Raw genomic sequence first — 26,739 nt, 5'->3', positions numbered from 1 at the left:
TGCCTGAACACAATGTTTTGAACGATGGCGAAGTTCTTCTTTCACATTCCTGTCCGTTCTTGTTCGCCAGATCATCTTGGCACTCGGGAACTACATGAACAGCAGCAAAAGAGGAGCGGTGTACGGATTCAAGCTGCAGAGTTTAGACTTGGTAAGTTGACTTTAAAGTACTTCTTCTTTCCATGTATTTTTTTTTATAAAATTTCAATCTTTTTGTATTTTCTTCTGTTTTAATTTCTCTACAGCTCCTTGACACTAAGTCGACCGATCGTAAGCTAACTCTGTTACACTACATCGCCAATGTGGTGAAGGAGAAATACTCCCAAGTTTCTCTCTTCTACAACGAGCTGCACTACGTGGAGAAAGCTGCAGCAGGTGAGTCGGACGGTGATTGCCTTTGACCTGCCGTGACCTTTTCTCCTTCAGTGCGTTTCAATGTGTCGCTCGCGTTCACAGTGTCGTTGGACAACGTCCTGCTGGATGTGAAGGAGCTGACCAGAGGGATGGAGCTGACCAAAAGAGAGTACAGCATGCACGGCCACAACACCATGCTCAAAGACTTCATCACGCACAACGAGAGCAAGCTGAAGAAACTGCAGGACGATGCAAAGATTGCACAGGTGACATGAGCACTCCTCGCTTTGCTTAGAATATCTAACGCCTCGGTTTTTTCTTTGTTTTCTAAGTCCCTTCACTGTCTGTCTTTAAAAGGATGCCTACGATGAGGCAGTCAAGTTCTTCGGGGAGAACGCCAAAACCACACCCCCCTCCGTCTTCTTCCCTGTGTTTGTGAGATTTGTCAAGGCTTACAGGGTGAGTTGGACGATCGTCTCTCACACGGTCACACAAAACTAGTCGGAGAAAACGCTCCGACGGTGCAACTCTAAAAGAGGTGCAGCACAGCCAGATATGTCATGTCTTCATGATGCCTACATTTCCCACAATGCAAGTGTGTGTGTGTGTGTGTGTGTCCTCAGCAAGCAGAGGAGGACAACGAGCAGAAAAAGAGACAGGAGCAGATATTGATGGAGAAACTTCTGGAACAGGAGGCCATGATGGAGGGTGACAAGAAGGTAAGCCCCGCCCCCCCACTTCCAAGGCTAGGAGGCTACAGTGGATCATGAAGACCAAAAGGTTTTAGCTTGTCCCACTTCCGTCCGTTTCATCCTCCCGTCCTCCACATTCCTGATGACAGGATTAGTTGAGCCCCCGACTACCTGCCGGGTGTAGTTCTATCTGGGTCTGCAGTCTGACACCCTGCTGAGCCACATCACATCCACTCAGGATCAGCACACTTCCTAATTGGTTCCTTTTACTCAAACATGCACAAACCTGCAGAGTGAAGTGACACATGGAGCCAAAGCAGGTTCGAGGTTTAAAATAAATTGAGAAGTACGGCTCATTAAAAAAAAAAACGTCTCGGTGTGTTTGTCTCCTCAGTCTCCATCGCATAAGAACAAGCGGCAGCAGCAAGAGCTGATCCAGGAGCTCAGGAAGAAACAGGTGAAAGACAGCCGCCACGTCTACGAAGGCAAAGATGGAGCCATAGAGGACATCATCACGGGTAACGCCACCTGGGCCCGGGCTGCAGTCTGCTGCCACACACACACACACACACACACACGTACAGTACAGGGTGCTCTGCAACTTTCCTCTCTGATGCTATACATTCAGTCATTAACGCAGGTGATCTAAAGCAACTAACACAATGACTCTGGCTCTTTCAAAATTCAGCTGTCATGTTTGAGAACTAACGGTTTATAACCGAATGAGTACAAACATACACTGACAGTTCAGCGAAGATCATTGCTAATCTTAATTATGCTTTGTCATCGCTTTGTAACACCATCTGTACGTAGACGGGGCCGGGTCGTGACTAGCTCCTGGAATATTAATCCATGAGAGGGGAATAAATACACCTTTGACTGAAATTGCCGTGGGCTGTGGTGGAATGGATACTTTACTTTACTCAAGTAAAGTTATACTTTATATATTATATAATTATTTTTTAGCTACATTTCACACATAAATATTGTACTATCACTCCATTAAATGTGTATATTTGACCTCTTTGACCTCTTTAACTACTACAAAACATACAGATCCCTTGAGTTTGTTTTTGTTTAATACTTAGAGCAACATTTCGCAGCTTAAAAATTATTTGTCAGTGCCCTCTGGTGGACAAACCAGGGACAGCAGGTATCTATGCTGCAATTTCTTATGCAATTATCTGCCAATACGATTTATAGCTGTAATGTGCTAAAATCGGCCGATATAAGAAGTTATAAGCTCTAATAGCTGTGATTTACTTTTAAAAATATATGTTTTACATATAAAGTTTAATAAGTTAATATTTTATGTTATTATTGTTTCAATCATCTCTAGCTCCACCAGCTACAAGAGGGAAAGGCTACTTACAAATTGATGCATTAGTATTAATACAATAATATAATATACTGAGGGCATGTTTTGTTGTTAATACTTATGTACTTTGACTAAAGTAAGCTTTTGACTCATTTTAGTTGTACAGGCAATACATGTAAATGTGTCAAAAGTCCTCTAACAATTCAGCATTGGAACAATCTAACTTTGCTGTATCGTAACAAACAAAGAGTTTATAGTAAAATGTAAATGTTTTATCAGAGCCTTCATGGAGACATTTTGCCCCTGGCCCCACCTGATGCTGTTGTTGGATATTTGCCTAGTGCTAACCAGTGCTGTTCCCCTGTAGGAGTCTGCTTTTCTTATACTGTGTTTGTCTTGTCTTGTCCTGGCTGTTGTCCTTGTTGTCCTCAATGCAGTGCTGAAGACAGTGCCCTTTACCGCCCGCACAGCCAAGCGTGGCTCTCGGTTCTTCTGCGAGCCCGCCCTCAATGACGAGTACCATTACTAAGCTTGTAGAACTGTCTCTCTTCTCTAAGGTTGCTGGAACAAAACTTTATGTCTCTCTCTCTCCACCATCCTTGCATGCCTCTCCGCACATCCTCCCCGTTTAACGGTCACACTCAACCCCTCACACACTCGGACCCGTGTGGACGCCGTGTCCCATCTCATGTTTGTTTTTTGTTTTTTTGCACACACACGCCCGAATGTGTGTATTTGGGCGTGCGTGTCCACGTGTTTTCCTCCCTCTTGAGCATGACTCTGTGTTGGTGCTAACGGTTTTCTCCGCCCACATGCATGAAGTGCGACACCCTCATTTATCACCGTTTTTGTCCGTCACGGCAAACCATAATGTCACAGACGTAACGGTCTCCAAGGTCATGCTCTTATGTGCACCGACAGGAGATCACAATTGGTGAAGAGTGTACTTTTTTCTCATCAAGTATTGGTGCAGAAATGTGATGCTAAGCTGCCATCTAGTGGTGAAAAAAAGAATGCATGAATCAAATTGAATCAAATACTTGAGGGTTTATCGCTGACACCGATTAGATAATTAAATAATGAGATTAATCCTGTGTGTGTGTGCAGTGTGCATGCTGTGTGTGTGTTTTTACATATTTTTATATATATGTATATATATATATAAATAAGCTTCAGTCATCATCTATATGGCAGGTATGACTCATGTCTGATTGTGGCATTATAACTTGCTTTTCTGTGTGTTTCAATCAATATTTGAATGACAAATGAATGTTTGTGTGTATTGTTATCACGTATCATTACTGCTGCCGATACAGCTTGCATGCCGATTGCTTCATCGCTAACGCTTTCCCACAATGCATCCCCGCGCTCCCAGTCAGCCCATATGCTGTGCCTGCTGCTGCCGCCTGCTGACAGCTCGCCTCTCGGTCAAACGGTGGCAGGCTTGCTAATATTCTGCATGATGTCTACATAGGAATAATCACTTGTGTTCAGTCTGTCTTTGCAGTTGCATGTGTGTGTGTGTGTGTGTGTGTGTGTGTGTGTGTGTGTGTGCACGCGCTACTAACATGCAGCCAGGTTGTTTCACTTGATTAATAATTGGTGTTGGCTGGCTGCACGCATGCTTTGGTTGGTTTTTGGTGAAGATGCTGTAACAATCCTGCTGTATCCTGGAACCATCTCTTGTTTATTTCAGTTCATAATGGCTCTGTACTGGAAGTTTTAAAATGGGCTCTTTTTTTTCCATCCTGCTGGTAGCCACTCCGCAAAGCAGTCTGAGTTTATAACAGAAAAAAAAAGAAAGAAGCAGAAGAAGCTTTGATCCTCCTCCCTGCCAGTTAAACCAGTTAACATCCTCCAGCTCTGTCCCGTCTCATGCCCTCACCCTCCTCTGGCCTTTCCACCCATGCAGCCTGCTGCCACTCTGCTTTGCTCTCGCAGCGCTCTCTCGGCAAAGCCAGTGTGAATATGTCGGGCTGACATGCTCTGGTCAGCCTCCTCCTCCTCCATTTTTAACCTCCATTTTGTCTTCTCTTCATCTAGCCCTAAAGAAGAATAATATTACTAAATTTCCCAATGTCCACTCGAGGGTAAGGAACTCCTCCAGTAGCACACCTGTAGTGGTGGATGTGTCCCAAACCTGGCAAGCATCTCTTTATTACCTCCCTTCCTGTTTGAATGTCTCATTTAGGGACATACCTTTCACTCTGTTCTCCCCTCATTATAGCTCATCTATAGCAATAAATAAGAATGTCTAACAATACAATAAAGCAGCTCTTTTCAGTAGTTTATTCTCCCTTTTTGTCGGGAGGGTGCATCTTGGTTTTCCAAGATGCACGTAAGGTATTCTTACAAGCAAGACCCTGCAGCCTGTCTGTCGTAATACCAAGAGACAGCTGACCTGCAAGGCTTTTTTTTCTGTGTAGAACTCATGCTGCTTTGAAAGACAGGCTGCCAGCACTCTGAGCATGAGGGCTCATCAAAACGCCTCAACGAGATGATTGACGGCTCTTTTATCCCCCCCCCCCTTCCGATCCATTCTTTCCTCTCAGATTTGAGGAATCAACCTTACAGGCGAGCGGACGCTGTGCGGAGGAGCGTCAGGAGACGCTTTGATGATCAGAACCTGCGGCCGGTGAACAGCGGCGAAGTGGTCGTGTGACGAGGGAGCGGTGCATGTGCTGGGGGGGGGGAGAAGATGGCGGGAATGTGAAAGAGAGGGGGAGACGAGGAGGTTCGATGCAGAGTGAAGGATGATAAGTGAAAGAGTGTAGCAATCATAGAGATGTGTATATATATATATATATATTTATATATATTACATAAGAGAACACGTTATTCCATGTCTGTGGTAAAGTAGCAGCTTTGTACTATGAAGGACTGGGACATGTATGGGACTGAATTTAAAGCGTGTGAAAAGTTGATTCAGAAACAGACGAGCCAAGTGCCTGAACCTATTTTTGTGGGCTAATGTCGTGACTGTTTTAATACCCCCCCAAATATACCCCCAAAGCAATACAACTTGCCCTGGCTTTAATTGTAAAATGTGTAAAACTGGACTTGCGGTGGCCTTAAGAGCCACGTGAAGAGAAACTTCCTTGGGGAAATAATGTAGAATGTATGGGATGCGTTCCCTTTAGCTGTTACAAATATTCCATCTTCGAGTGTCGAGTTCGACGCCGTGGTTTCTTGGTACATTCCGGTGCTCTTTTCCATTCCTCTTGCTATACAGACGTGCTCAAACATCATTAGGTTTTTTTACTTTAAAAAAAAAAAAAAAAAAGGGCTGATGGTCAGGCGTGAAGAAGGTGATAAAAAATAAAACTATATTTGTACTAAAGAGAACATAAGGATGCTTATGAATGAAAGAAAAAGACATTAAAACCATTTCCAAATGAGACCGGACTAATGTGAATTGTATATATCGGGCCTCTCTTCATGCTGACTTCTTTCATAACGTGTTACTTCAGTTCTGGATCAAGCCTGGATTTGTAGCTCTTCTTCCATAGAACATAAAGCTCCACCGTCCAATTAAAATGTTGCATTTGTCTGGTTTCAGGGAACAAATGACTAGTAAAGGAGTCTGTACAGCAATATAAAATATATTTTCTACCAAAACGTAGACAACAAAAGATACCGAACCCCACTGGATGGTAACATCGTCAAAACTGGATACAGGCTAACTTTGCATTTCATCTCTGTCCATTTTTTTTGTTTTTACAGGTCAATTATATTCCAGGCTAGTGCGTCTACTCACGTTGTAATTTTAATGTATAGTATTTAACCACTGAAATGATTCCTTTAATCGTATCCTTGATCTGTGTGTCCATGTTCATTAAAAACATGGCAAAACAAAGTACTCCACACAGTTTCCTAAATGTACAGATATTTTGCTACAAGTATTTTTTTTTTTTTTTACTTAATTTCACATTACCAGATGGTTAATATTGTACATATTGTTTAAACAAAAGTTTTCATTGCCTTGTGCTATACAACTTGAATGTTATTTTAACTTATAGTTTTTGTTTCCTTTTTTTTTGTTGTATATTTAATGAAGCCAAATGCAGCCAGAATCTACAGTAGTGTGTTGAACTGTGTGTCGCGGTCGTGTGGGTACATCACAGATGCAACAAAGCCAGCTACAAATCATGCGACTGATTAATAAGCGTTGGTACATTTGAATGGATTTAAACTCCTCATCACACACATTGTATTTAAGACGACTATTTTCCATTAGTTGAGCCGTGAATAGCTGGTTTTGTGGCGTAGTGGTGTACCCTCCTTTAATTATTTCCACTGAAGCACGTGCTGCCGTTCATCTCCTTTTTCTCTCAACCTCAGTCTGTACTGGTAACATTTGTCTAACTGGATAATACTGGCATGTTTTTGTTTTTTTTACTTTCACCAGAAATGTATTTTAGGCAGTTTGTGCTTATTACAAAAATAACAAGCTTTTTTTTTAAAAAACAAAAAAAATAGGTGATATGAGATTTTCAATAAATATGATCAAATAAAACTATTTACATTGACTTGCCTTTGTTATTATTTTATTCTATTTCTTTGGGAAATAAATCTACTGCAGCAGGTCACCATTATTCCTGATTTCACTGCAGATCTGTTAAACTAGATGTACCTGATGACTAACCGGCAGCGTCATTTTAGCGTTTCCTACATTCATTATTTAACTACATTAAATACTGGTCGTCCACATAATTTGATGAATCCCTCCACAGATTCGTTGTCCTAGCAGCTGGTTTATTTATGACATGATCCTGTAGAACAACAGGAGGGTTTGCTTGTAGGTCTGCCTTTCTCATGAATGTAAGAAATGACATGAAAACATCTCCCGAAGTATCCAGACCATCAAGTATCCATTGAAACAGTATTTTATTACATTCCACTACAGTATATCAATTTTAACAGATGCGCCAATTAAAATCCTTTTGGGCAATCCCTTGCAAATACAGGTGCAGTTAAGTTGAACCAAATCAAATATATTGTTTCATTATCTCTGAAGGCGTCCAGAGATAATGAAAGATATGTTGCCCTGAAATCAATTTCTTCTTGCGTTACTTTTCCTGGTGAACGACGGTCAGTGATAGTTTTAATTGAATATAAAAATGATTGGCAATGGAAAACATGTACATCTACAGTCAACTAAAAAAAAAAACAAACAAAAAAACTAACAAAGCCAACAAAAAGACAATCTGACATTTAAAGGTTGATCAGCTGATCAGTTTCCTGATATCAAATTAGTCACCAAATAAGTGTAAGCTCAGTGTCGCACATTCCCATAAATACCGGAGGACGGTGCTGTTTCACGCAGTCCGTCCCGGGTGGTACGCCCCGCGCAGTCAGATGAGCTCGGAGGGGAATGCATGTTTGTTGAAGTGTACAAATACAATAATAGAGCTGCAGAGGTGAATTCATCAAGGTGCGTCCAGCTGTTCCAGTAAAGTTCTTCTCCTTTTCTCCAGCTCGCCTTCACTCAGCTCACTGCCTGACGTGTCCCAGCCGCCCTGAACACAACACACAAGGCCTCGGTGTTACGTAAACAACGAGGAACTTAACTAAACATGAGTGAGTGAGTTTTCACTCATAGTGATGCTTACCTCCCTATCTATGGTAACTATTTAAGTACATCAGGTAACCTTGGCAACATGAAAACATAATTTTCTAAAATAAATGTTATTAAAAAATGATACAGTAATAAAGAAAACCTACCTCCTCTTTTGCTGCTTTTCTTTTAGGAGACTTCTGTTTAGAGTCTGAGCGAGATTTCCCCCGAGACTTGTCGTTCTCTTTATCTTTCTCCAAGTCCTTTTCACGCTTTCCATCGCGCTCTCTGCCTTTCTTCTCATTGTCAGACTCTGGCGACGCCTGGTTGTTGAAATCACAATCAGTGCACGTAAAGACACAAACATGCGCGCAGATTAAATACGTATGCGTCCGATAAACAGGGTTTTCTTGTGTACTTACCGACTTGTGACGTCTCTTCTTGCCCTTCTTCTTGTGCTTCTTGGATTTTTTATAGCTTCTCTCTATTTCCGGGCAGAAAATGTCAATAAATGTCACTCGTGCTGCGCTTCTTCCACACAATAATAAAGAGCTTTTAAAAGCCACTCACCAGATTCTCCACTAGACGAACGTTCGGACGGAGATTTGGACTGTGACCTCTTTTTCTTCTTGTGGTATTCGTCATCCTCAGACTCTGAGCCCTGTCAAAACAGTGGAGTAATGCAGAGATTAACGAGCCATGCTGTGCAGTATTGAGATCAAGGAAAAGGTGCTCCTGTAGATTATTGACTTCTAAATGGTTTGGTGCACAGGGGTGAGGACTACTAACGGATCGAGAGCGGGATCGCTTCCTGTGGTGCTTCTTGGACTTCTTTGAGTGCTTCTTTGTCTTGGAGTGGTGATGTTGGCATTCATGCTGAAAACAAACAAAACAAGCCTCGTTAAAACTTCATCACATTCATCGTCAATATTGTGAAATCCAGCCGATTCCCACTGTCCAGACAGACTTACCTCTAAGACATGCATGAAGTCTTTGAATATCCTTTTCCTCTCTGACTCCAGAGTTACGTCTTCAAAGGCAGCTTCTTTTAAGAATCTCTCTCTGATCTGAAATCACCACAAAACACACCAAGGACAATGACGTGATACTCGCAACCATCAAAATATGGTATATTATGAAGTATATTTTGCATAAAGGGCGTACCCCCTCCCATGTAGTCTCCGGCTCCAGGGGTGGTGTGGCCAGCTTCAGCATGTTCTTAAATGCTGCTTCTTTCCTTTTCATCTTCCTGGCCTCCTCCTTCTCTCGCTCTCTCTCTCTGGCTTCTGCCTTTTCCAGTAACTACACACAAAGAGGATGAAAAATACATATAAACAATAAAAACATGAATACAACCAGGAAACAGCCTTAACATAAAGTTTTAAGTCTGAGAGCCAAAGATGCAGAAAGGTTCTCTTGCCTTACATTTATTTACCGGCATCAGAAAAACTAGCGGGGGGAAAACACTCACACTGTTGAATGCCAGCTTTATGTTTCCTGCATCCAGCGTGGTCGCTCTCTTATCTGAGCTGATGACTGATCCAAAGTCATCAAAGCTAGTGTTGACTTCCACCAAAAAGCCTTTGTCCTGGAATCACAAAGGAAGCAAAACGTTTAACAAGTTGCACGGCACAAAAATTATAAAATATCACAGCAAACCTCTTAAAAAATATACACTGACATGGGCAACAGTGTGTTCCTGCGACACTATGTCAGATATAAATACACCAGAGATGCAATGAGCGTACCTTCAGAATGTCTTTGATGATCCTCTTTTCATCATGGTAGCGGGCTTTCAAGTCTTCCACATAGAATTTGAACAGATCGAGGGGAGTGGAACCTGCAGCGATAGATGGGAGAAGTTAAAGGACGCAAGCAATTTGTAACATGCTGCAAAAAATAAATAAATAAAAAGGGTCCAACAGCAGATGTGGGATAAAATAATGAAGCAATAACAATTATTATTCAGAATCTGTGAGCTGAGTGTTAAAAATAAATATATTAAAAAATATGATCTCAATTAAACGGTGTATGAGTGCACTGTTTTATTTCTGTGTTCATGTCATGTGCTGCTGTCTGTGTAACACATCCAAGTGCTTCAGAGCATTCAGCTCACGTGGACGTGTGGCGCCCATGTTTGCTGTGGCCTGCTGCCCTACCCGGCTGGCCCAGCATGTTGGCGAAGCGGATGTCTGAGCTGAGGGTCGGGTACATCTCCATCCAAGCAGACATGGAGTGAAGCTGACCGTGGTCGTGGAGCTCATCCAGGAATTTCTGAGAGAAAACGACAAAAATACAAATTAAGGACAGCAACCGATTTCCAATGGTTATGCAAATATATTTTTTCCCTTTTGAGACACACTGAATCAGTAATTTACTTTTGCAATGAGGTTAATTTAACATGACGAGTAAATTTAGGACATCGAGCCAGCACTTCATTCCCTGACATGGTGACTTACAGTTGTCAAGCGTTTGCCTTGCCCTCACCAAGGCTATTAAATAAAGGCTGGGACATTGGTCTGGAGCCTTGGAGTATTTCTTTATGGTCTTCTAATAAAATATCTTTTTAATAATTGCAAACAGTGTATTTCTGAGCCATAACTTAGGCTACTATGACACCCACCCTACAGATGCCTCAGGGAAATTACCGTGAGGCGCCCTGTGTTCTATGATCACCAGCTGCACTTCCCAATAGCTAGTGATCTGTTCAGACCATATTTTTTATTATGCATGTGTTGGAACCCAATGATATGATATGATATGAATGAAACCATAATTTCTCTTCTGACCCTCCTTGGTTCTCACCTGGAAGGCCTCTCTGTTCTTGCGTTGTCTTCTCCTCTCCCTAAGAAGAGTCTTCTGTTTCTCCTCCTCCTCCTCCTTCTCCAGCGCCCGGATGTGCTCCTCAAAACAAATGAGGGCGTCCTCTTTGTCCATATCTGTCAGCAGGTAACAGCACGTATTAACAGTGAGAACTGAGATGGAACCATGTGAACCTAATAGTTTCAACTAAAGTGAGGTAGAAACTTTGTCTCCTCACTAACATCTGTTATAAACTATAAATTAGGTAAATTAATTTCTGCTCTCATACTCTGCAGCTCCTCGTCCTCTGCAAAGGTAGGGTTGTCTAGCAGGTACTGCTGGGCCTCGGACCAGGTGGTGCGGTATGTGACGTTGGCCATGTTGTCCAGAATGTTCTTCAGAGCTTCCCAGTTCCTCTTTCTCAGCTGCTTGGCTTGCTCCTGAAAACATTTTGCAGATGAGGAAACAAGATATTAATTGTACCAGTGTTCACAAAGCCCCATCTTATAATAATGTAATTGATTCCGATTGATAATAAACATGCAGAAAGAAAATCTCTGCACAGGCTAAACCAAGCTGAGTTTAGGCTTAATTGAAGAACAAAGCCTTACCTTCTCTTTCTTAGCAAGATAGAACAATACATCTTCATAGATCTCCAGCCTGTCTCTCTCTGGTACACAGCTCCACACCTCCTGCTCATTAAACATCTGTTCTGCTTTCCTGGAGTACAAGTACAAGTACATACATACACATTTAGGATATTTTCATACAATAACCCACATGAGGGCAGCATTTTACAAGCCAAATTTACCTCTAACACATTCGTTTTTAATGCTAGTTAGTGCAAGCCACTGGATGCACAGTTGTGTTGATTAAATGTGAAAATATCTAAGGTATTAAATGAAAGGAGGCACACACACACACACACACACACACACACACACACACACACACACACACACACACACACACACACACACACACACACACACACACACACACACACACACACACACACACACACACACACACACACACACACACACACACACACACACACACACACACACACACACACACACACACACACACACACACACACACACACACACACACACACACACACACACAGCCTTGCTATCCAGTCCAATGGCCTGTTGTGAGCCATCCCAGATTACAGCCCACCACCGCAGCAACCCCCCTGCTAGAAGAACTCTGGAACTGGCTCGCTGTCAAGGTCACTGGTCGATCAGACCGTCCCCTCCGTCTGTCACGATGACTTTCACATTCAATGTTTGTACGAGAAAAAGCCCCTGCTCCGACTGAATTAATGGATATTTAGTAAAAAAAAAAAAAAAGGGGCTATTTCTAGTTGCAGTTTCTACCATCTCTGCTGCATTCACACGTGTGAAATCAATCAAAAACGGTGAGAAAGAGGATAAAACGGAACACCAAGGTTGTGAATTACATCCAAATATGAGATGTCATATGCACCTTGGACCCAACATCAGAACAAACAAATCCCAATGTTCCCTAAAATCCGCTCACTCGCTAAATTGAGACCATGCAACATTACATTAACAGCGTGACAAGAGCGGTTGAAGAAGAGGCCAACAGTGCTGTGACTGCATGATGGCGTGCAGAAGCCATTGGTGACCTTTCACTGATCCCATCTGCATAATCATATCGACAATGCAGGGAAACACAAATCAATACAGAAAATAACTTTATGAGATCACTGCAGCACTTACTTGTATCTGGTGGTGGAGGTCATCTTCTCGTGGTTCTCCAGAAACCTCTGAAAGGTCTCTTTGGACTCCTTGTATTTAATTCTGGCCTCCTCTTTTTCTTCCTTCTCTGTTTGGACTTTGTAAGCATTGAATGCCTGTTTCTTCTCACTCAGCTTGGGAAGAGCACTTTTCACAAGAAAAAAAGAAAGAATTGGAGGTCAGATGTGGTCACTTGCTATTGTAAATAGAATAAACTGATCCCAGGAGAATAATGTACCTGTAGCGAGGGTCATTGATAATCATTTTCATAGCCTGTTCCCAAGAGGAGTTTGAGGACACACCCTGAAATAGAGAATAAAATTAAAGTTTTCCATCAAATTTTCATACAACAGATCAGGGAAAATGGATTGTTTTATTGTCCTTTGTTAGAAAAAAGGCATGTGAGAATAATGACCTGTGCTGCTTTGTCTAAAAGTCAAAACATTTTCTAAATTACTAATAGATGTCTGGTTAAGAGGTGTTGAGAGGCAATAATTCAAAGAAGTGCTACTGAGGACTTACGTAAGTGCCCTTTCTGCCACTTGCCTCTCAGAGAGCGACTCCTTCATACATTATGAACCGATTCCACCGCGTGCCTGTCTTGTAAATTGTTACAGTTATTCTAACGCACTGAGGCGTGCCACTTTCTCTCACTGTCTTAATCCCAGCCAGCCCTGTGCCTTTGATCCAATAAAGCTAATCATAAAGACAGAGCTATTAAGATCTTGCAGGAAATGGCAAGCAATCTCAGAGGAGAGCTTTGTGCACAAAATTAAAAAGAGCCTAAATATAGCAGCATTCAAGGTGGGTGGTGCTAGACCGCCTTGCGACACAACACAGCCAGGGCAACAGGCGGTGTAGCTTAACAATTGAGATAAAACCTCCACGGGGCTCATGAGGAAGGACAGGGATTAGATCAAGATCACAATGTATAAGATGTGCTGGTAAACACATTAGGAATTAGGAGACTGATGTGTTACCTTAAAACTTATGTATAATAGTCTACAACCCAAAACACTTGTTGGAATTGAAAATGTACAGTATTTATAAACAGAAATAGTATATATGCTGCTTCATTTAATAATATGATGGCCATATGATTATAACTAACCCACTTTTGGTTGGTTAGATATGGAAATAGTTTTTGAAGAACAAAACCATTTACTAAATGTTTCCTTTTCTTTTTTGGGTTAAGACCAGTAGCTCTACTGCTCACTCTGTCCACATACATTTCCCCACCCACGTTGTTCACCCATGGCGGCTAAAAGTTGGCACTGTTGGTCAAGTGCGTGGGTGTGAGGTGTGGCCTATAACAAAAAGGTGCACGACCTCTGAGCGGCTTCACGCACCGTGGCCAAACTCAAACAAATTAACCGTCTGTCCTAGAGGCACCATTGTACTTTCATTGAGTTCCACTTTCATCGCTATTGTTTAGCCCAAACCCCTATACTTCAGCCACAGCTTCCTTCATAATTCAAGAATCACGACTGCACAACTTGACGCAGGCGCATGTGGTCACAGCTATTGGAAATCCCACCCTTGTTTTACTTCATTTTAAAACATCAACCTCACAATTAATGGCAAATTACAGCCACCTTGATGATATTTTGCATTGCAAAACCAGCTCCACTCCGATTGATGAGGCAGTCCTCACCTATAGTCTTTAAACATTAACATTAAGTCTGAAGTATTCATGGTGCTCGTCACAGCTACAGTAAAAGCACATTAATGGATACTAATGTAAGTCAAGCACACTGACACAAGCAGACTGAACTGTTATATATTTTACTGCTAAGTGTCAAGTGATGTGAACATGCACTACAGGCAGAAATCACACAGCCTCTACGCTCTCCTTGTTCGTCTTCATGTTAACCCCATTTGAAAGCCTGTCTCACCTTCTCCTTCAGCAGCTCTTTGAAGGCCTGCTTGGCCTCCTCTTTTGTGTTCCACTTGTACGTTTTCTTCTGAAGTTCTGGCCGTTCTTCTTTTATGACTTCAACACTACGGGCAAAAGAAGATCTTAATGCATATACTTTGCTGTGTTTGCATGAAGCATTTAAGACTTTGACTGTTCATCACATCGGGTGATTTATGAATTTATGAGACCCAAAAATAGACCTCTTCATCCATGAATACATTAAGTTGAAAGGGTGCTGTGTACATAAACCCAGTGTCATTATGATTCTATTCCGGTCCTGGCTTAACAGTGTACGTCTGAGTACTGGAGACAGTACCCGTCTCTCTATCAGATATAACTGTTTACCTGGCTGTGGCCTCTGTGGCGGTTGAGCTCTCTGAGGAAGCCACAGGTGCATCTGCAGTCTTGACCTCAGCTGTGTGATGCACGGCCGCCTGAGACAGGTGTTCCTCCGAGACCGCTGTTGCCGTTTCTACCTCCATTACGGTTACCATAGCTGCTGTATTATCTGCTTGCACTACAGGAGCTGCTGTGGTGCCAGGAGCCATTGCCTCTGCCGTCCTGAAATCAGACCATGACGGGTCAAACCACCACACATGATGGGAAGAATACCAGGACAAAGTCACTGACTGGAATATAAAGTGTCACTACATGAACATGAAAATCCTGCATGATAAATAAAAAATGGTTTTGATCATGGAGGGAAAGATCATTTTCAATAAACACTGTATTTGTTGTGATTTTAATACATGCATCTGTGAAGAATAACCAGCGGTAAATAGGAAGCTCTTACCCATTCTCCTCTGCTTTGATCATAGCTGGCATAGACAAAAGGAGAAAGCTGTTAGGAAACTTGTTTTCATTTCAAAGCATACTGCAGACAACAGCACACAGACAGCAGAGATAAATGTACAGCAGGAGCCACAATGTGTTCCTGTATTCATACTTCCTGTGTATAAATCAATGATGCCCAAACCCACTCTAATGCATGGCGTCATCGCCGTTGCACATCAAACAAGCCGGCGGCCTACCATTCATCATGCTGTTAAATACTCATCCATAGAGCACAGCATGGCTCAGTATGGCTCAGTATGGAAAGACAGCAGCTCTTTACCTTCCAGATCCTCCAGCTCTTTGGGTTTAGTCCATCTGGACTCCTTTGTCTGAGAGTTGTAATAATAAGGCTTCCCCGTGTCTGACTTGTACTCCTTCCAAGGGCATTTAGACAGCATTTGCTAAAAGGTGGCAAAACAAAAAAATGCAAAGTATTTCAGTTGTGTTACACTGCACAAAGATAGCTATTGTGGTGTTAGGATCCATGGGGAAATAAACATTTATTTATTTTATTATTATAGATGTTAAAGGTGATAAATTCCAAATTCAGAGCATATCTATGATCGAGACTCAACAACAGCAAGTGTGTGTGAGTTAATTCTCTAGTCAGGTAGACATTACCCCACTATATCCTTACAGAGCAAAGTTTGCTGCTGTATTAGTGCACCCAATTTCAAATTTAGCACCTTTAAAAATGTTATGCAAGTGAAAAAGGTTTGTACCTCTGCAGGCGATTTGAGATCATCCGGTTTCTCCCATGTGGACTGCTTGGTCTCTGTATTGTAAAAATAGGTTTTCCCATCCAGTGATTTGTGTTCTGTCCACAGGGACTTCTGAGGCAGACAAAAAACAACAAATAAATCAGCTGTTTCAGTCTTTTAAAAAACTAAGCAACAAACCACTTAACTTTGTGTCTATTTTCAATGATTTTACAGCTCCTGGTTAATGTAACGTCTTTCACATTTATCTTTCCAAGTACAATCTACAAACCTTCTTTGGCTGTTCTTCCTGTGGAGATCCATTTGTGGTACTCTGCAGGGATGAAGGAACCAATTAAATATTGGTAGACTGCAGTTATTGAGAAGACAGAAGACAACAGTCTGGAGCTAATGATCAGAACTCTTAATAATCAAAATAGGAAACTTGCAATTACTGCATATACAGAAAAATGATGTTATGCACTTACAGCTGTTCCAGGTGCAGCAGCTGTGTGGATAAAAACACAAAACAAAGTCAGATGATTTACTTCAAATGAATAAAAAAAAATGCAAGATTAAACTGACAAATTAAGAATCTTACCTGTGGAGTCAACACCAGGCTGTGGAAGAGACACTTTTATTAGTATATTATATCCCCAAGAAACACTCACAAATGATGAATCAGCAGAGAATACAGACTCATCATTCACAATACAAAGTAACTGACAAAGCTTTCCTAATAAGTACATAACTCCACACCCTCAAAATATACTTGTGTTGCTAATTTGCATAACTTGCTTACCTCTCAGTATAAAAGAAAAATTAACAAGAGCATCAACAGTGAAGGGCCCATGTGTTTCATTACCGCTTACAGCTGAAGCCAAACACAACAGTGAATAAGGGACACGTTGTACGCAGGTGTTCATTTTAATTCTAATCAGTAGCTGTATTTAATTATGTTTTTCAGCTGTTTCACTTCAACGTGTGGTTATAAATATACCATTTTTTATGGGAAGACAGCAACTTGTATCCAAAAGTGTTACTTGCCAGTGCAAATGATTCACTTAGCCTTCCACAGATTGGAGTGTATTTTAAGAAGTGTGAAGCAGAGCACTGCTGAAAAAAAATAAATAAATAAAAAAGTAGTGAAGAGTTACCGGTCCTGTAGGTTGTACAGCCGCAGCTGGCATGCGAGGGGGCATCATCATCCCTGGCATCATAGGTGGCATCATGCCTGGCATCTAATAAAAGAAGCATCATGAAATATTCATCTGGCATTTCCATACCACCCAGTGCAGGAAGAAGTCTAAAGAGACAGTGTGAGACAGGGTGTTGATGTCTGTGCTTGCAATTTGGGAGAGAAGGTGAGACTTAACGGTGGTGATGCCACAACTTGCGATCTGTAAAGCAGAAACACACCAGACTACGTCCCCATGCCACCTTGTGTGGCCTGATCGAATACCTCCTGATATCACACCTATTTATATGCACGACAGGGCCACATGTGCTTGCTAAATGTGACCAATTTTTGCTTTATAAATAGATGACTACAATACTCTCAGTTGCATACGTCCGCCAACCAGTCAAGTCGCAATTTACACCCATATGTGTCCAAATTTACATCACTTTATAATTATATCATTAGGTATTTATGTGAAGTTGTCAGGATGAGCATATTAATTCTTCAGAAATGGCCAAAAATGTGTTTTGTGAGGTTACAGTGACCTTGACCACCAAAATCGAATACGTTAATTCCAGTGTTATTTCTTCTGCTTGAAGTGTTTCTTCTTTATTAAAGTTATAACATTGGCAATCTAGTCTTTTCATTTATCTGTTTTGGTAAAGTGGTATGGTCTTGGTTTGTCAAGTCCAACAACATAGAGACTAACCCACAAGGCTCACCTGTCCCATTGGCGGTGCCCCCATTGGTGGCATTATACCAGGGGGAATGATACCAGGAGGCATAGGAGTCATGCTAGGTGGTCGCTGTCCCATCGGCGGCATCCCGATGGGAGGGTAATGAGGCGGTATTCCTGGTGGTCCCATCTAGACAATTCAATCGGGAGAGAAAAAGGAACGCATTGGATTAGATTAAACGATAATGAAAAAACGTTTTATATTTACCACTCTAAGTTCAACCCTGTATGACGACTGGCAACAAGAGGTGAAAAGCCAATTGTCATAAACATATCTGTCACGGACTTACAAATGGGGGAGGTATCCCTGAGGGCGGTACACCTGGATAAGGTGGCGCTTGACTCGGGCCATTATTAGCGTCCGATGAAGACTGTCATGAATAAGAAACACCACACAGAGTTAGTGAACTCACAACAGCCAGTGGTGTAAAGCGTAATTAGCAGCGTGCTTAATTCAGTAACGCTGCAATTGCCGTTTCTCCAAACACGTCCTTGAGTTTTTAAAATGTTTAGATTTTCTTGCTACAATATAACAATACTGTAGATCAGATAAAAAATGAAGTTTTATGAAAACATGCACAACCTGAAACTTATTAAAGCAGGGTGTACAACATTTAAGATTACACACCTCCAAGTACAATTCAACAGCATCAGAAACAGAAACTACAGCCTCAATCAACACCTCTCTAAATCTGTTTCAACTAAAACTCAACTTTGTAAGCTTAATGTCAATTTATTGCAGGGCTGTTTTATTATGCTGCACCTCTTTTAGCTTGTTGCACCTCTACGGAAGTATACCGATGGTAAAAGATTAGAGACGGCACAAAACAGTTTGAACGCTGTGCAATATGCAAGGCAACTTTTGTGGCTGCGCAGGCACAGATTTGTAAGAGCAGAATCAGATGTGAGCAATTTTAATTTTGCACTTGTTTGTTTCTGAGTCTCTCAATTTTCTCCAGCTCTTGCTAGCTATTTTTGACAAGCAAGCGGCACCAGGACACACCCACATCCAGATGTCCCCATAATGCACACCTGTCATTATATGGGACATCATCCTACCAGTGTCATGATAAGGAAACAGTGGAACATATTCTAGGAAAAGATGCAGAAAACATAAAAGAGATACAGGTGGGGATCACACGTTTATGGGAAAAAAGGACAAAATAGAGGCCAGTGAAACAAAATATGAGTGGCGTGAAGGAGATTTTTGGTTTTTGAGGGAGATCAGAAGGAGGCAGTGGACTAATACAATGATAAGGATACCACCTGCCGTAAACGTTCAGGGGTTTGAGACTTGTTGGCGAAATGAGCTACACACAATTCCTGTTGCGTGCTAAAAAAAATAAAATAATAACTTTTAATTTCAGGACTTTTCTTTGCTGTCGCACAAAAAACTCTGTTCTTGCATCATATGCGCTCATTGCAGGTTCGTTTTGTGCTCTCTCTCTCTCTCTCTCTCTCTCTCTCAACTATTCATTACGTTATCAAAGTTTACATTCCTAAAGTTAGCCAATTACAACGTGTATGTATGTATGAGTCTGGCTGACCAAACTCATTCAAATGTAAAGAAGTCCGATGTAATTGTTAGATGTAAGCTAATATTACCGAGGGCTCTATTAATTTGGGTTCTGGTACTTTACTAAGATAATGATGTTCACCTTTAAGTAACGTTAAAAGAAACGCTTTCGCTTCTCTTTGTCCGTTTTATCTGACGTTTAAGTATCATTGATAACTTACATTATCAAAAAGTAACTTGAGTAACGCCTACTTGCTAAGTAACTTCTACCGGGTAAAATGCTGCTCGTAGTGAATGACTACAGACTCTGTCTAAACCCTGGTAGAGAATAATGGTTTACGTATAGCTAACGTGAGAGTTTAGCTAGTTAGCCAGCTAACTTGTTTAGCTAGCTAAACAAACCCTTATCGGTCTTGGGTTTAACGACAACGTTGAATGTAATTACTAATTAATATGTAACCAAATCTAACCGCATGTTAGTGGTCTTTAGCTATATTTCCATAATAAGCATCAGTTTCAGGACATAGTCGGAACCGAGGCGATATGTGTGTGTGCCGCTATCTTAGCTCACGGCTAACACGACATGCTAACCTGTGGTGTTATAGGACGCGCGTCACTATTATAGCATCGTGAAGACAAAATGGCGATCGTTAACCAAACGCCAAATAGGTACACGTACACTTTTCAGAGTTATTGAGTTTTATGCTGCTGTGATGAATATATTCTTTTGAATGGTTGCACTCACCATGTTGACGAGAGGGTATGAACCTCCTAGTAACTTGGCCAACTCTCAACAACGAGCAATGTGATTGGTTCAACGTCGTCGCGGCAGCGAGGTCAAAGGTAAAGAGTCTGCAGCGTCATTCTGCGGCAGCAATGTGCAGAAATGCGCGATATCCAGCAGACAGACTGGTACGGTCTATGGTGGGAATGTTGTGATACGGTATAGGTGACAGAAAAATGCAATCATCGTCAATGATATGCAACAACCGAGTCCTCTCCACAATAAAAGGAGCAAAATCTGCCGAGGTAAGTCAACCTTTATTAAAAAATAAAACAGTTTAGTTTTCCCTGATAAAAGGAAGACGAAATTACAAAGTGATTAAGCACCAATGAAAAAATAAATGTTATTAAAATAAGCCAAATTAAATATAGAAAGCAATTCATTCCAACATGATAATGAAATATAGTACATGAAAAGATTAAGTTATTTTTTTATACATCCCAACTTCCAATAGTAGATATAAAAGACATAAACTTAGACATGCTGCTAATACAAACTAAACACAGTAGATTCTGACTATATACTGGACAGGAGAAATAACTGTAAGTGGCCGAACATGGCATATAAAGCATGGTACAGCCTATAATGGGTTGGCAATGCTAAAAGGCAATGTACTAGGGATTGATTTATGTGTATAGCACATGTTAACACAGGTGTCAATTTCAGAAGCTCAATTAGCTTGATGAAACACATTACCTTGGTGTATTTGGGATATTTTGGCTGTGATTTTTTTTTAATTATTTGCTTTCTTAACACAGTTTTCCCTGGTAGCATGTAGCTGGACTGGTTCACAATGATGGTATGAAGTTAGAAAGTGGTCAGTCTACAGATGTTTTACGTCACTATGCTTTTCATTCGTTCTCTGTTCCTCTGGCTCCTGCAGTCTGGTAACATTAGTCCACACAAGACAAGGTTAAGCAGTAGCTCACCCATTATGAGGGCTATTCAAACAGAAAATTAGCTTGACGGCCTGAGGAACACATTGATTTTCATTTATTGCTGTTTGTGTTCTGTAGAGATGCTATGTGGGCCATCTTTAGAAATCTTTCAGTGACATATATATATTTATATATCCAAGATCTTTTCAAAATTAAAAAGATGATATGACCGATGCGATGTGCAGCTCAGGCTCTAGGCTGTGCTGCTCAGTGCTGTTGTTTACTGTGGAGTCGTCCCTGGGATCCAGAGTGCTATTGGAGTGTGAAGCATGCAACAATGAGTTGGGAAACAGATGAGCCCACGAGGAGACTGCAATACTGTCTGATGTATTTACTGACAAGTGCAAGAGAATTCCCTATCCATTCTCTTAACAAGCCCAACCAAAAAACAACAAGGCAACAGTGAGGGGCAGTGATGGATCGCGCTTCAACCAAATGATGGGAGTTAGTCAACCGCAGAGCATCACTTCTTCAGGGAAACAAACAAGTCTTGAATCAACACTGTTGCATAGCTGAATAATTAAGTACAAAGATTATTTAAGAACAGATCAGCAACCGTGCGCTCGAAACATGTATTCATATGGTAAACTATTAATCTTTTTTTCAGTATGGGCAAATAACATTTTTACTCATTAAAATATACATTTATACCAAATATGTATCATAAAGTTCTGAATTTAACAATACCAATTTTATACAAATAAGAATTTTAGATATGAATGAATGGCATTTTATAAAGCTTGAATTATCAGTTACATTTCTGATGTGACCCGTAAATAGTAGTAAATATGTGATCTAAAAGACAACTATTTAAATTAAATAAAATTAAAACTGCCTGCCATAGTTTTGGCCTATTGTTCTTGAGCGATACACGGAGGCCCTGCTACCAGCAGGGGCGCTGTTGCGCAACATATCCGAACCTCACTGCACAGGACTCCTGAAAAAAGATTTCCCCAACAAGTATCAATAAAACATGCCCTGAAAAGATCAAATATCACTCTGGCGCAAGTTTTTGGATTAATATTTTATTGATCTCACTATTCCCTTTTATTTATCATTATTTGCTTGTTGATAATTGCGTTAAACAGATGCCGAAAACATTTTCTCAAACCATTTCCATACACGGCAGATACATACACGGTCTATTGATATGCTTAAGAGTTCTATGTATACATCCTAACACGCACACGGACATTGTCTGTCTCTCATTGTGTGTGTGTGTGTGTGTGTGTGTGTGTGTGTGTGTGTGTGTGTGTGTGTGTGGTGTGTGTGTGATTGATTCACAATATATGAGCTGGTCAATGTTTGCCTCTGGCCATTTTACCCAGTGAGCTGTGAGTCCAGCATGCTGCTGACCTGCCTTACAGGCACTCTTCTCTCATCTAATAATTGGCTTCCTGTCAACCACATTCACATTAACTATCAGCAACACGCAGTATTACATTTGCAGCATGCTCTTCAATTCCCCCCCCCCTTTAAAAAAAGAATGCAGCCAGAACAGATCTGATTTAGGTCATATGAGTCTGTTTAGATCTTTTTGTCAGCTAGGGAGATTTTATAAAACAAAGGTTGATGTCAGAAAATTGATGAAAAGGAACAGTTTTCTTTTGATCATTCATAAAACTCCCTTTCATGTGGGGGGACGGGGGGGATTTTCAATCATGTGCCTTAAGATCATTCTCTCTAATTTAAACGACACTCAAATGCTTAATATGGCAACTCATAGTAGTTTTGTGTAAATGACAGCGGGGGGTTGCATATCTTTAGAATAATGCACTTTGCTTTGTAGTGTATGCAGCCAAGAAATGACCCACATCTTCTTTGTTCTTTTGTTGCTTGAGGGGAACATGTTTTGTTTAAAAGCATAGTTGTCCTCCAGGTGATTACTGTACTATTGCAGCACATGATGAAAGCATGACCTGTGAAAAAACAGTCAATTATTTGCTTCATCGTCTGGTTTATCTGTGACTTCGGCTTCTCTAGACATAGTAAGTGTTTGGTAAGATTCCCCTTTGGGTTGTAATTTGGGTCGTAACGCTCAAACAGTCAAAGCTGTTGATTGCTGAGTACCAGTCGCTTGTTCTGAAAGAGTTGCTGATTTTAAGGATATCAGTTGTTTATGTCAAAGGGTCTACTGTACTCCCTCTTTGCAGTGTCACACACTAATAAGCACATTTTCCAGCTTGATTGAGATGACGTCAATGCACAGCTGATACAGAGTATAAGGCATGCCTTGCTGAATGTCATAGTAAATGTCAGACACTTTATTTTGAGTCGGTCTTAATCTTTTCACGCTTTAAATAGGAAATGTGGGGGAAAAAAAAAATTTGACTTCCGAGCAATGCAACAAGATCCCTGCTCAGATACGACGATATCAACCTGGCGTTACGCTGTGAGCTTCTGCTGAATGGGTTCTTCTGAGGCCCGCGAGGACGTGCCGGGAGCACATGGATCTGAGATGCATTGTCAACTGTCAGAAAAGGAATGTCTGCTGCTGTCGGGTTGTCACTCAGAAAAGTCTGCTTGTGTTTAGGAGGGATGGACATGGCCTAAAGAGAGTGTCTCTCAATTCAATTCCTAAGGCTTTATTGGCATGACATGAAATGTGTTGCCAAACCACAATTACATACCGGCACAATGCATACAATACAATCAAATAATGATAATAATGATAATAGTATATTTGTAATATTATAATTAATACCGGTACCTTTAGGACCTGATCAGACAGAGTGCATTAAAGCAACCTGGGGCAGCATTTTGTAATTGTTTTCAATGAGAATGAAACTTTTTTTGTTTGTTTTTGTGGTGACTTTTTGCTGGATATCTGGTGCTACATGACTTTAGCAACCATAGTTACCATGACCTGAAAGAAAACAGCAGGAGTTCCATTCATTTAAACTGTGCTGTTAATTAATAGCTAGCATGTTAACCTTGCATAAATAAATATCTATTAAAAAAAACACACAGTTTTGCAAAAACAAATGGTTTATTTCTTTTTCTGAAGTTTATTTCTAAGCAAGAAGAGTTGTAAGAAGGGAGATGAAGCACTGGTGATTCGTGTCTAGCCCTGTAGCACATATGGCTCTTCATGTGGCAGGCCTGACGCCTCCACTCAATCTCAGTGCATTAGCAAAAGCTTTGATTTAAATGACTTTGGCTTCAGACATATAACGTCATCTGAAATGCATTCACGGCACCGGGTATGTTATGCACTTAGTCCTTCATGCACTGATTCTGGCCAGCTCCATTTTAAACGTAGCATAAAATACCGTTCCTCGCTTGATGCATTTAAGTAGGAATGAAGGTGATGAGTGGTTTTAATTTGAGGACTGATGTCCAGCTGTGGGCACTCGCTGTGTCTGTGGCCATAATGTCAGGGAATGGCTGGAGAAAAAAAGGGGAGGGCGAGGGGGGGGCTGCAGGATCACAAGGAGGATGCCATTGGATTTATGTGTAATAGCTTTCTATGAAATGGGACTTTATGCTCCATGTCCTTCATTTCAGATAACCGAACGAATAACCTGTTTCTGCAATGTGTTTTCGTTATCGTGCTGGATGATGGAAAATAACCTGGCTTACATGGAACAAGTGGTGTTTTATCTGAATGTAACATGACTGCTAATATTTCAGGGGTTTCATTTGCTGCAGGTGATTTTCATATCAGGACAGGTTTAGGATGGCTTATTTGGTGCCGTTCAAATGAGCTTTTTTGATGTTCTTTTTTTGCCTGAACTTTGTTTCGTGATATTATAATTTACCCTGATTTATAATATGTCTATAATATACAATATAATATACATTATTATTATTATTATTGTTGTTGTTATAGAAAGGGTTTATGTAATGGGGCCCTTTCTTCTTCTGTGGTCCATTCTATATTCCTTTATCTTCCCCTCTCCCCTTTTGTACAATTCGTCTGTACGAGAGGTGGGTTCAGTTTATTTTGGCCATTCATAACCCTAATCTATCCCATTAGTTTTTCATATTTTCTTGTATTTAAAGTAGAGTAAACTGACCTAACTTCAGTTTTGTGTACTATATTCCTTTTATCCCCGTAGGAGAAGAAGTGGGTTATAGATTAAACGTGGAAGTTCTGTTTAAATTCTGTTCTGTTATCATACTCTCTAGAAACTGCCTATATATGACAATGTACATCGCCGTGTGTTGCCTCCTTGCTTATTTATCCAATCGCATAATCCACAACATATTCACGAATAAAGCTCATTTCCATTGCTTCTGTGCCTTTGAAATCAGTTCAGCAGCTCCGTAAAGGATCTCATATGAGAGGCACTTAACTTAAACGTATGTATTATGCAGCCACATATTGCAGCTTTGTGCTAAACACCGCAGGTTTAATTAAAACATGAGTTCTCCACCAAGTGAGTGCAGCATCACATTCACTAATAGTCATGGGAACTTATGCTCGACTCGGGATGAATATTTTAGCCACTGGATTTTTTCAGCTTATCTCTCAGCGACGAGCGGGTGGGTTACAACGTAATCTCTGGATCAGCCATGGCTTTTAACCACACTCGCCACACTGCTCCAGCAAGATTACTTTGAAATGTAGACTGCTTTCAAGAGAGTAGCCCATTTAAACCCATCTGATATTAGTCGTATCTCCAAGGAACAGCATCGGACTTTCTTACCCAAAGGAAGTAAAAAAAAAATACACTGAATCGATAAGCACATAGACTTCCACTGCTGGACGTAATTGCAGTTACACAGTCCCTCCCCTCCTCGCAGAACATTGTGTTCAGGACATGAATGAGCGGTCAATTAGCTATTACAGTGCTCATTTGTCTGAGTGTAATGCGCTGCCTGTCAATCAGAGGGCCTCCATCGAGATAATGACTCTCGCCCCAAACTTTACACATTTGAATGCAACTGAGTCGGAACATTCAGAGGCAGAGGATCTGGACCGTCTGCGGGTCTGATGTGGCATCTGCTTGTGAAACTGAGCGTGGTCGTTTTTTACGTTTTTTTACGAGACTGCTTGAGATCAGGTGGGGAACCGACATCAGGTGTGGAATGAGACACGGATCCCAGAGGGGGGGCCGCTTTGTGAAGTGTACTGTAAAATGGGGCAGCGGTGGCAGGTTCACCACACCTTGTTGGATCCCACAGAGCTTGACAAACTGGAGAAATCCCCCCCCCAAATAAAAATGCTCATTCAGAGGAACGATTTGACATCTGTTATGCAAGAGGACTAATTCTGTAACACACTGGAATGCTTCTCAACATCTGGCAGTACCAATTAGACATGCAAGATTAGCCACTTGGGCCACAAGAGGACAGAACATTGTGTTTGAAGTTTTGTTGGGGAGAAGTTCCCCGCACTCATTCTTTGAATATAAGTAGGTATTGAATTGACATAAATAGAAAGATTGAGGTCGAGGTCGAGACCAAAGTCTATTTTTGCCTTATTAGCCGAGTGGCTGTGGAGAGGCTAAGTCGTGCCCCTTTCGGTGTTCCCATGGAAAAATATATAAAGTAGTATATATAGTAAATATTTGTTTGATCCCGTATGAATTATGCCATGAATCACACACACACTTCTATATAATATATACTTATAAGGTGCCATTATCTTATTATCTTAGATACTTTTAAAATATGTTTTAATTAAAGCAGTGGAGA

At 41.0% G+C, this 26,739-nt stretch overlaps 2 protein-coding genes across 7 annotated transcripts in view; one reads left to right on the top strand and one right to left on the bottom strand.

Moving 5' to 3' along the window:
• The window catches only part of fmnl2a (formin-like 2a), a 43,497-nt gene extending 36,604 nt beyond the window's left edge, over positions 1 to 6,893 (top strand). The window contains exons 20-27 of one of the 3 annotated variants that reach the window (XM_084022781.1): positions 71 to 151; positions 246 to 375; positions 457 to 620; positions 712 to 813; positions 978 to 1,073; positions 1,441 to 1,564; positions 2,802 to 2,921; positions 4,917 to 6,893. In XM_084022781.1, coding sequence (XP_083878907.1) covers positions 71 to 151; positions 246 to 375; positions 457 to 620; positions 712 to 813; positions 978 to 1,073; positions 1,441 to 1,564; positions 2,802 to 2,893 — 789 coding nt within the window. In that variant the 3' untranslated portion in view covers positions 2,894 to 2,921; positions 4,917 to 6,893. Of the gene's footprint in view, positions 1 to 70; positions 152 to 245; positions 376 to 456; positions 621 to 711; positions 814 to 977; positions 1,074 to 1,440; positions 1,565 to 2,801; positions 2,922 to 4,407; positions 4,508 to 4,916 lie in introns of all 3 variants that reach the window. The other 2 variants (XM_084022780.1, XM_084022779.1) reach the window with 2 other exon arrangements.
• Positions 6,894 to 7,232: 339 nt separating this feature from the next.
• Positions 7,233 to 20,165, bottom strand: prpf40a (PRP40 pre-mRNA processing factor 40 homolog A). 4 transcript variants are annotated; one of them, XM_084022784.1, is made up of 27 exons: positions 20,120 to 20,163; positions 18,149 to 18,229; positions 17,845 to 17,988; positions 17,100 to 17,183; positions 16,544 to 16,562; positions 16,431 to 16,450; positions 16,235 to 16,276; positions 15,967 to 16,077; positions 15,525 to 15,645; positions 15,204 to 15,228; positions 14,756 to 14,971; positions 14,388 to 14,493; positions 12,731 to 12,795; positions 12,475 to 12,639; positions 11,335 to 11,443; positions 11,013 to 11,163; positions 10,727 to 10,860; positions 10,081 to 10,195; positions 9,670 to 9,761; positions 9,393 to 9,509; positions 9,086 to 9,223; positions 8,893 to 8,988; positions 8,711 to 8,797; positions 8,492 to 8,582; positions 8,344 to 8,405; positions 8,089 to 8,244; positions 7,233 to 7,883 (listed from the first exon to the last, which is right to left on the bottom strand). In XM_084022784.1, exons 1-27 carry the CDS (start codon positions 20,120 to 20,122, stop codon positions 7,794 to 7,796), a joined length of 2,640 nt encoding a protein of 879 aa, XP_083878910.1. In that variant the 5' UTR covers positions 20,123 to 20,163; the 3' UTR covers positions 7,233 to 7,793. The 4 variants fall into 4 exon arrangements, with proteins under 4 accessions (XP_083878910.1, XP_083878908.1, XP_083878909.1 ...); XM_084022782.1 differs by having other exon boundaries at positions 8,089 to 8,405; positions 20,120 to 20,165; XM_084022783.1 differs by lacking the exon at positions 18,149 to 18,229 and having other exon boundaries at positions 8,089 to 8,405; positions 20,120 to 20,158.
• Positions 20,166 to 26,739: the final 6,574 nt, after the last annotated feature.

Source organism: Eutrigla gurnardus (assembly GCF_963514095.1).
Source record: "Eutrigla gurnardus genome assembly, chromosome: 12".
NCBI classification, from domain to species: domain Eukaryota; kingdom Metazoa; phylum Chordata; class Actinopteri; order Perciformes; family Triglidae; genus Eutrigla; species Eutrigla gurnardus.
This window is presented reverse-complemented; position numbering and strand designations above follow the sequence as displayed.

What these genes read in the sequence shown, in the direction of transcription:
- prpf40a (XM_084022782.1), bottom strand. An exon ending in GGGCACCGCCAATGGGACAG is followed by an intron (nt 17,184 to 17,844) that starts GTGAGCCTTGTG and finishes TTCTTTTATTAG; the next exon opens with ATGCCAGGCATGATGCCACC. An exon ending in ACCTCCACCACCAGATACAA is followed by an intron (nt 11,444 to 12,474) that starts GTAAGTGCTGCA and finishes CTTGTACTCCAG; the next exon opens with GAAAGCAGAACAGATGTTTA.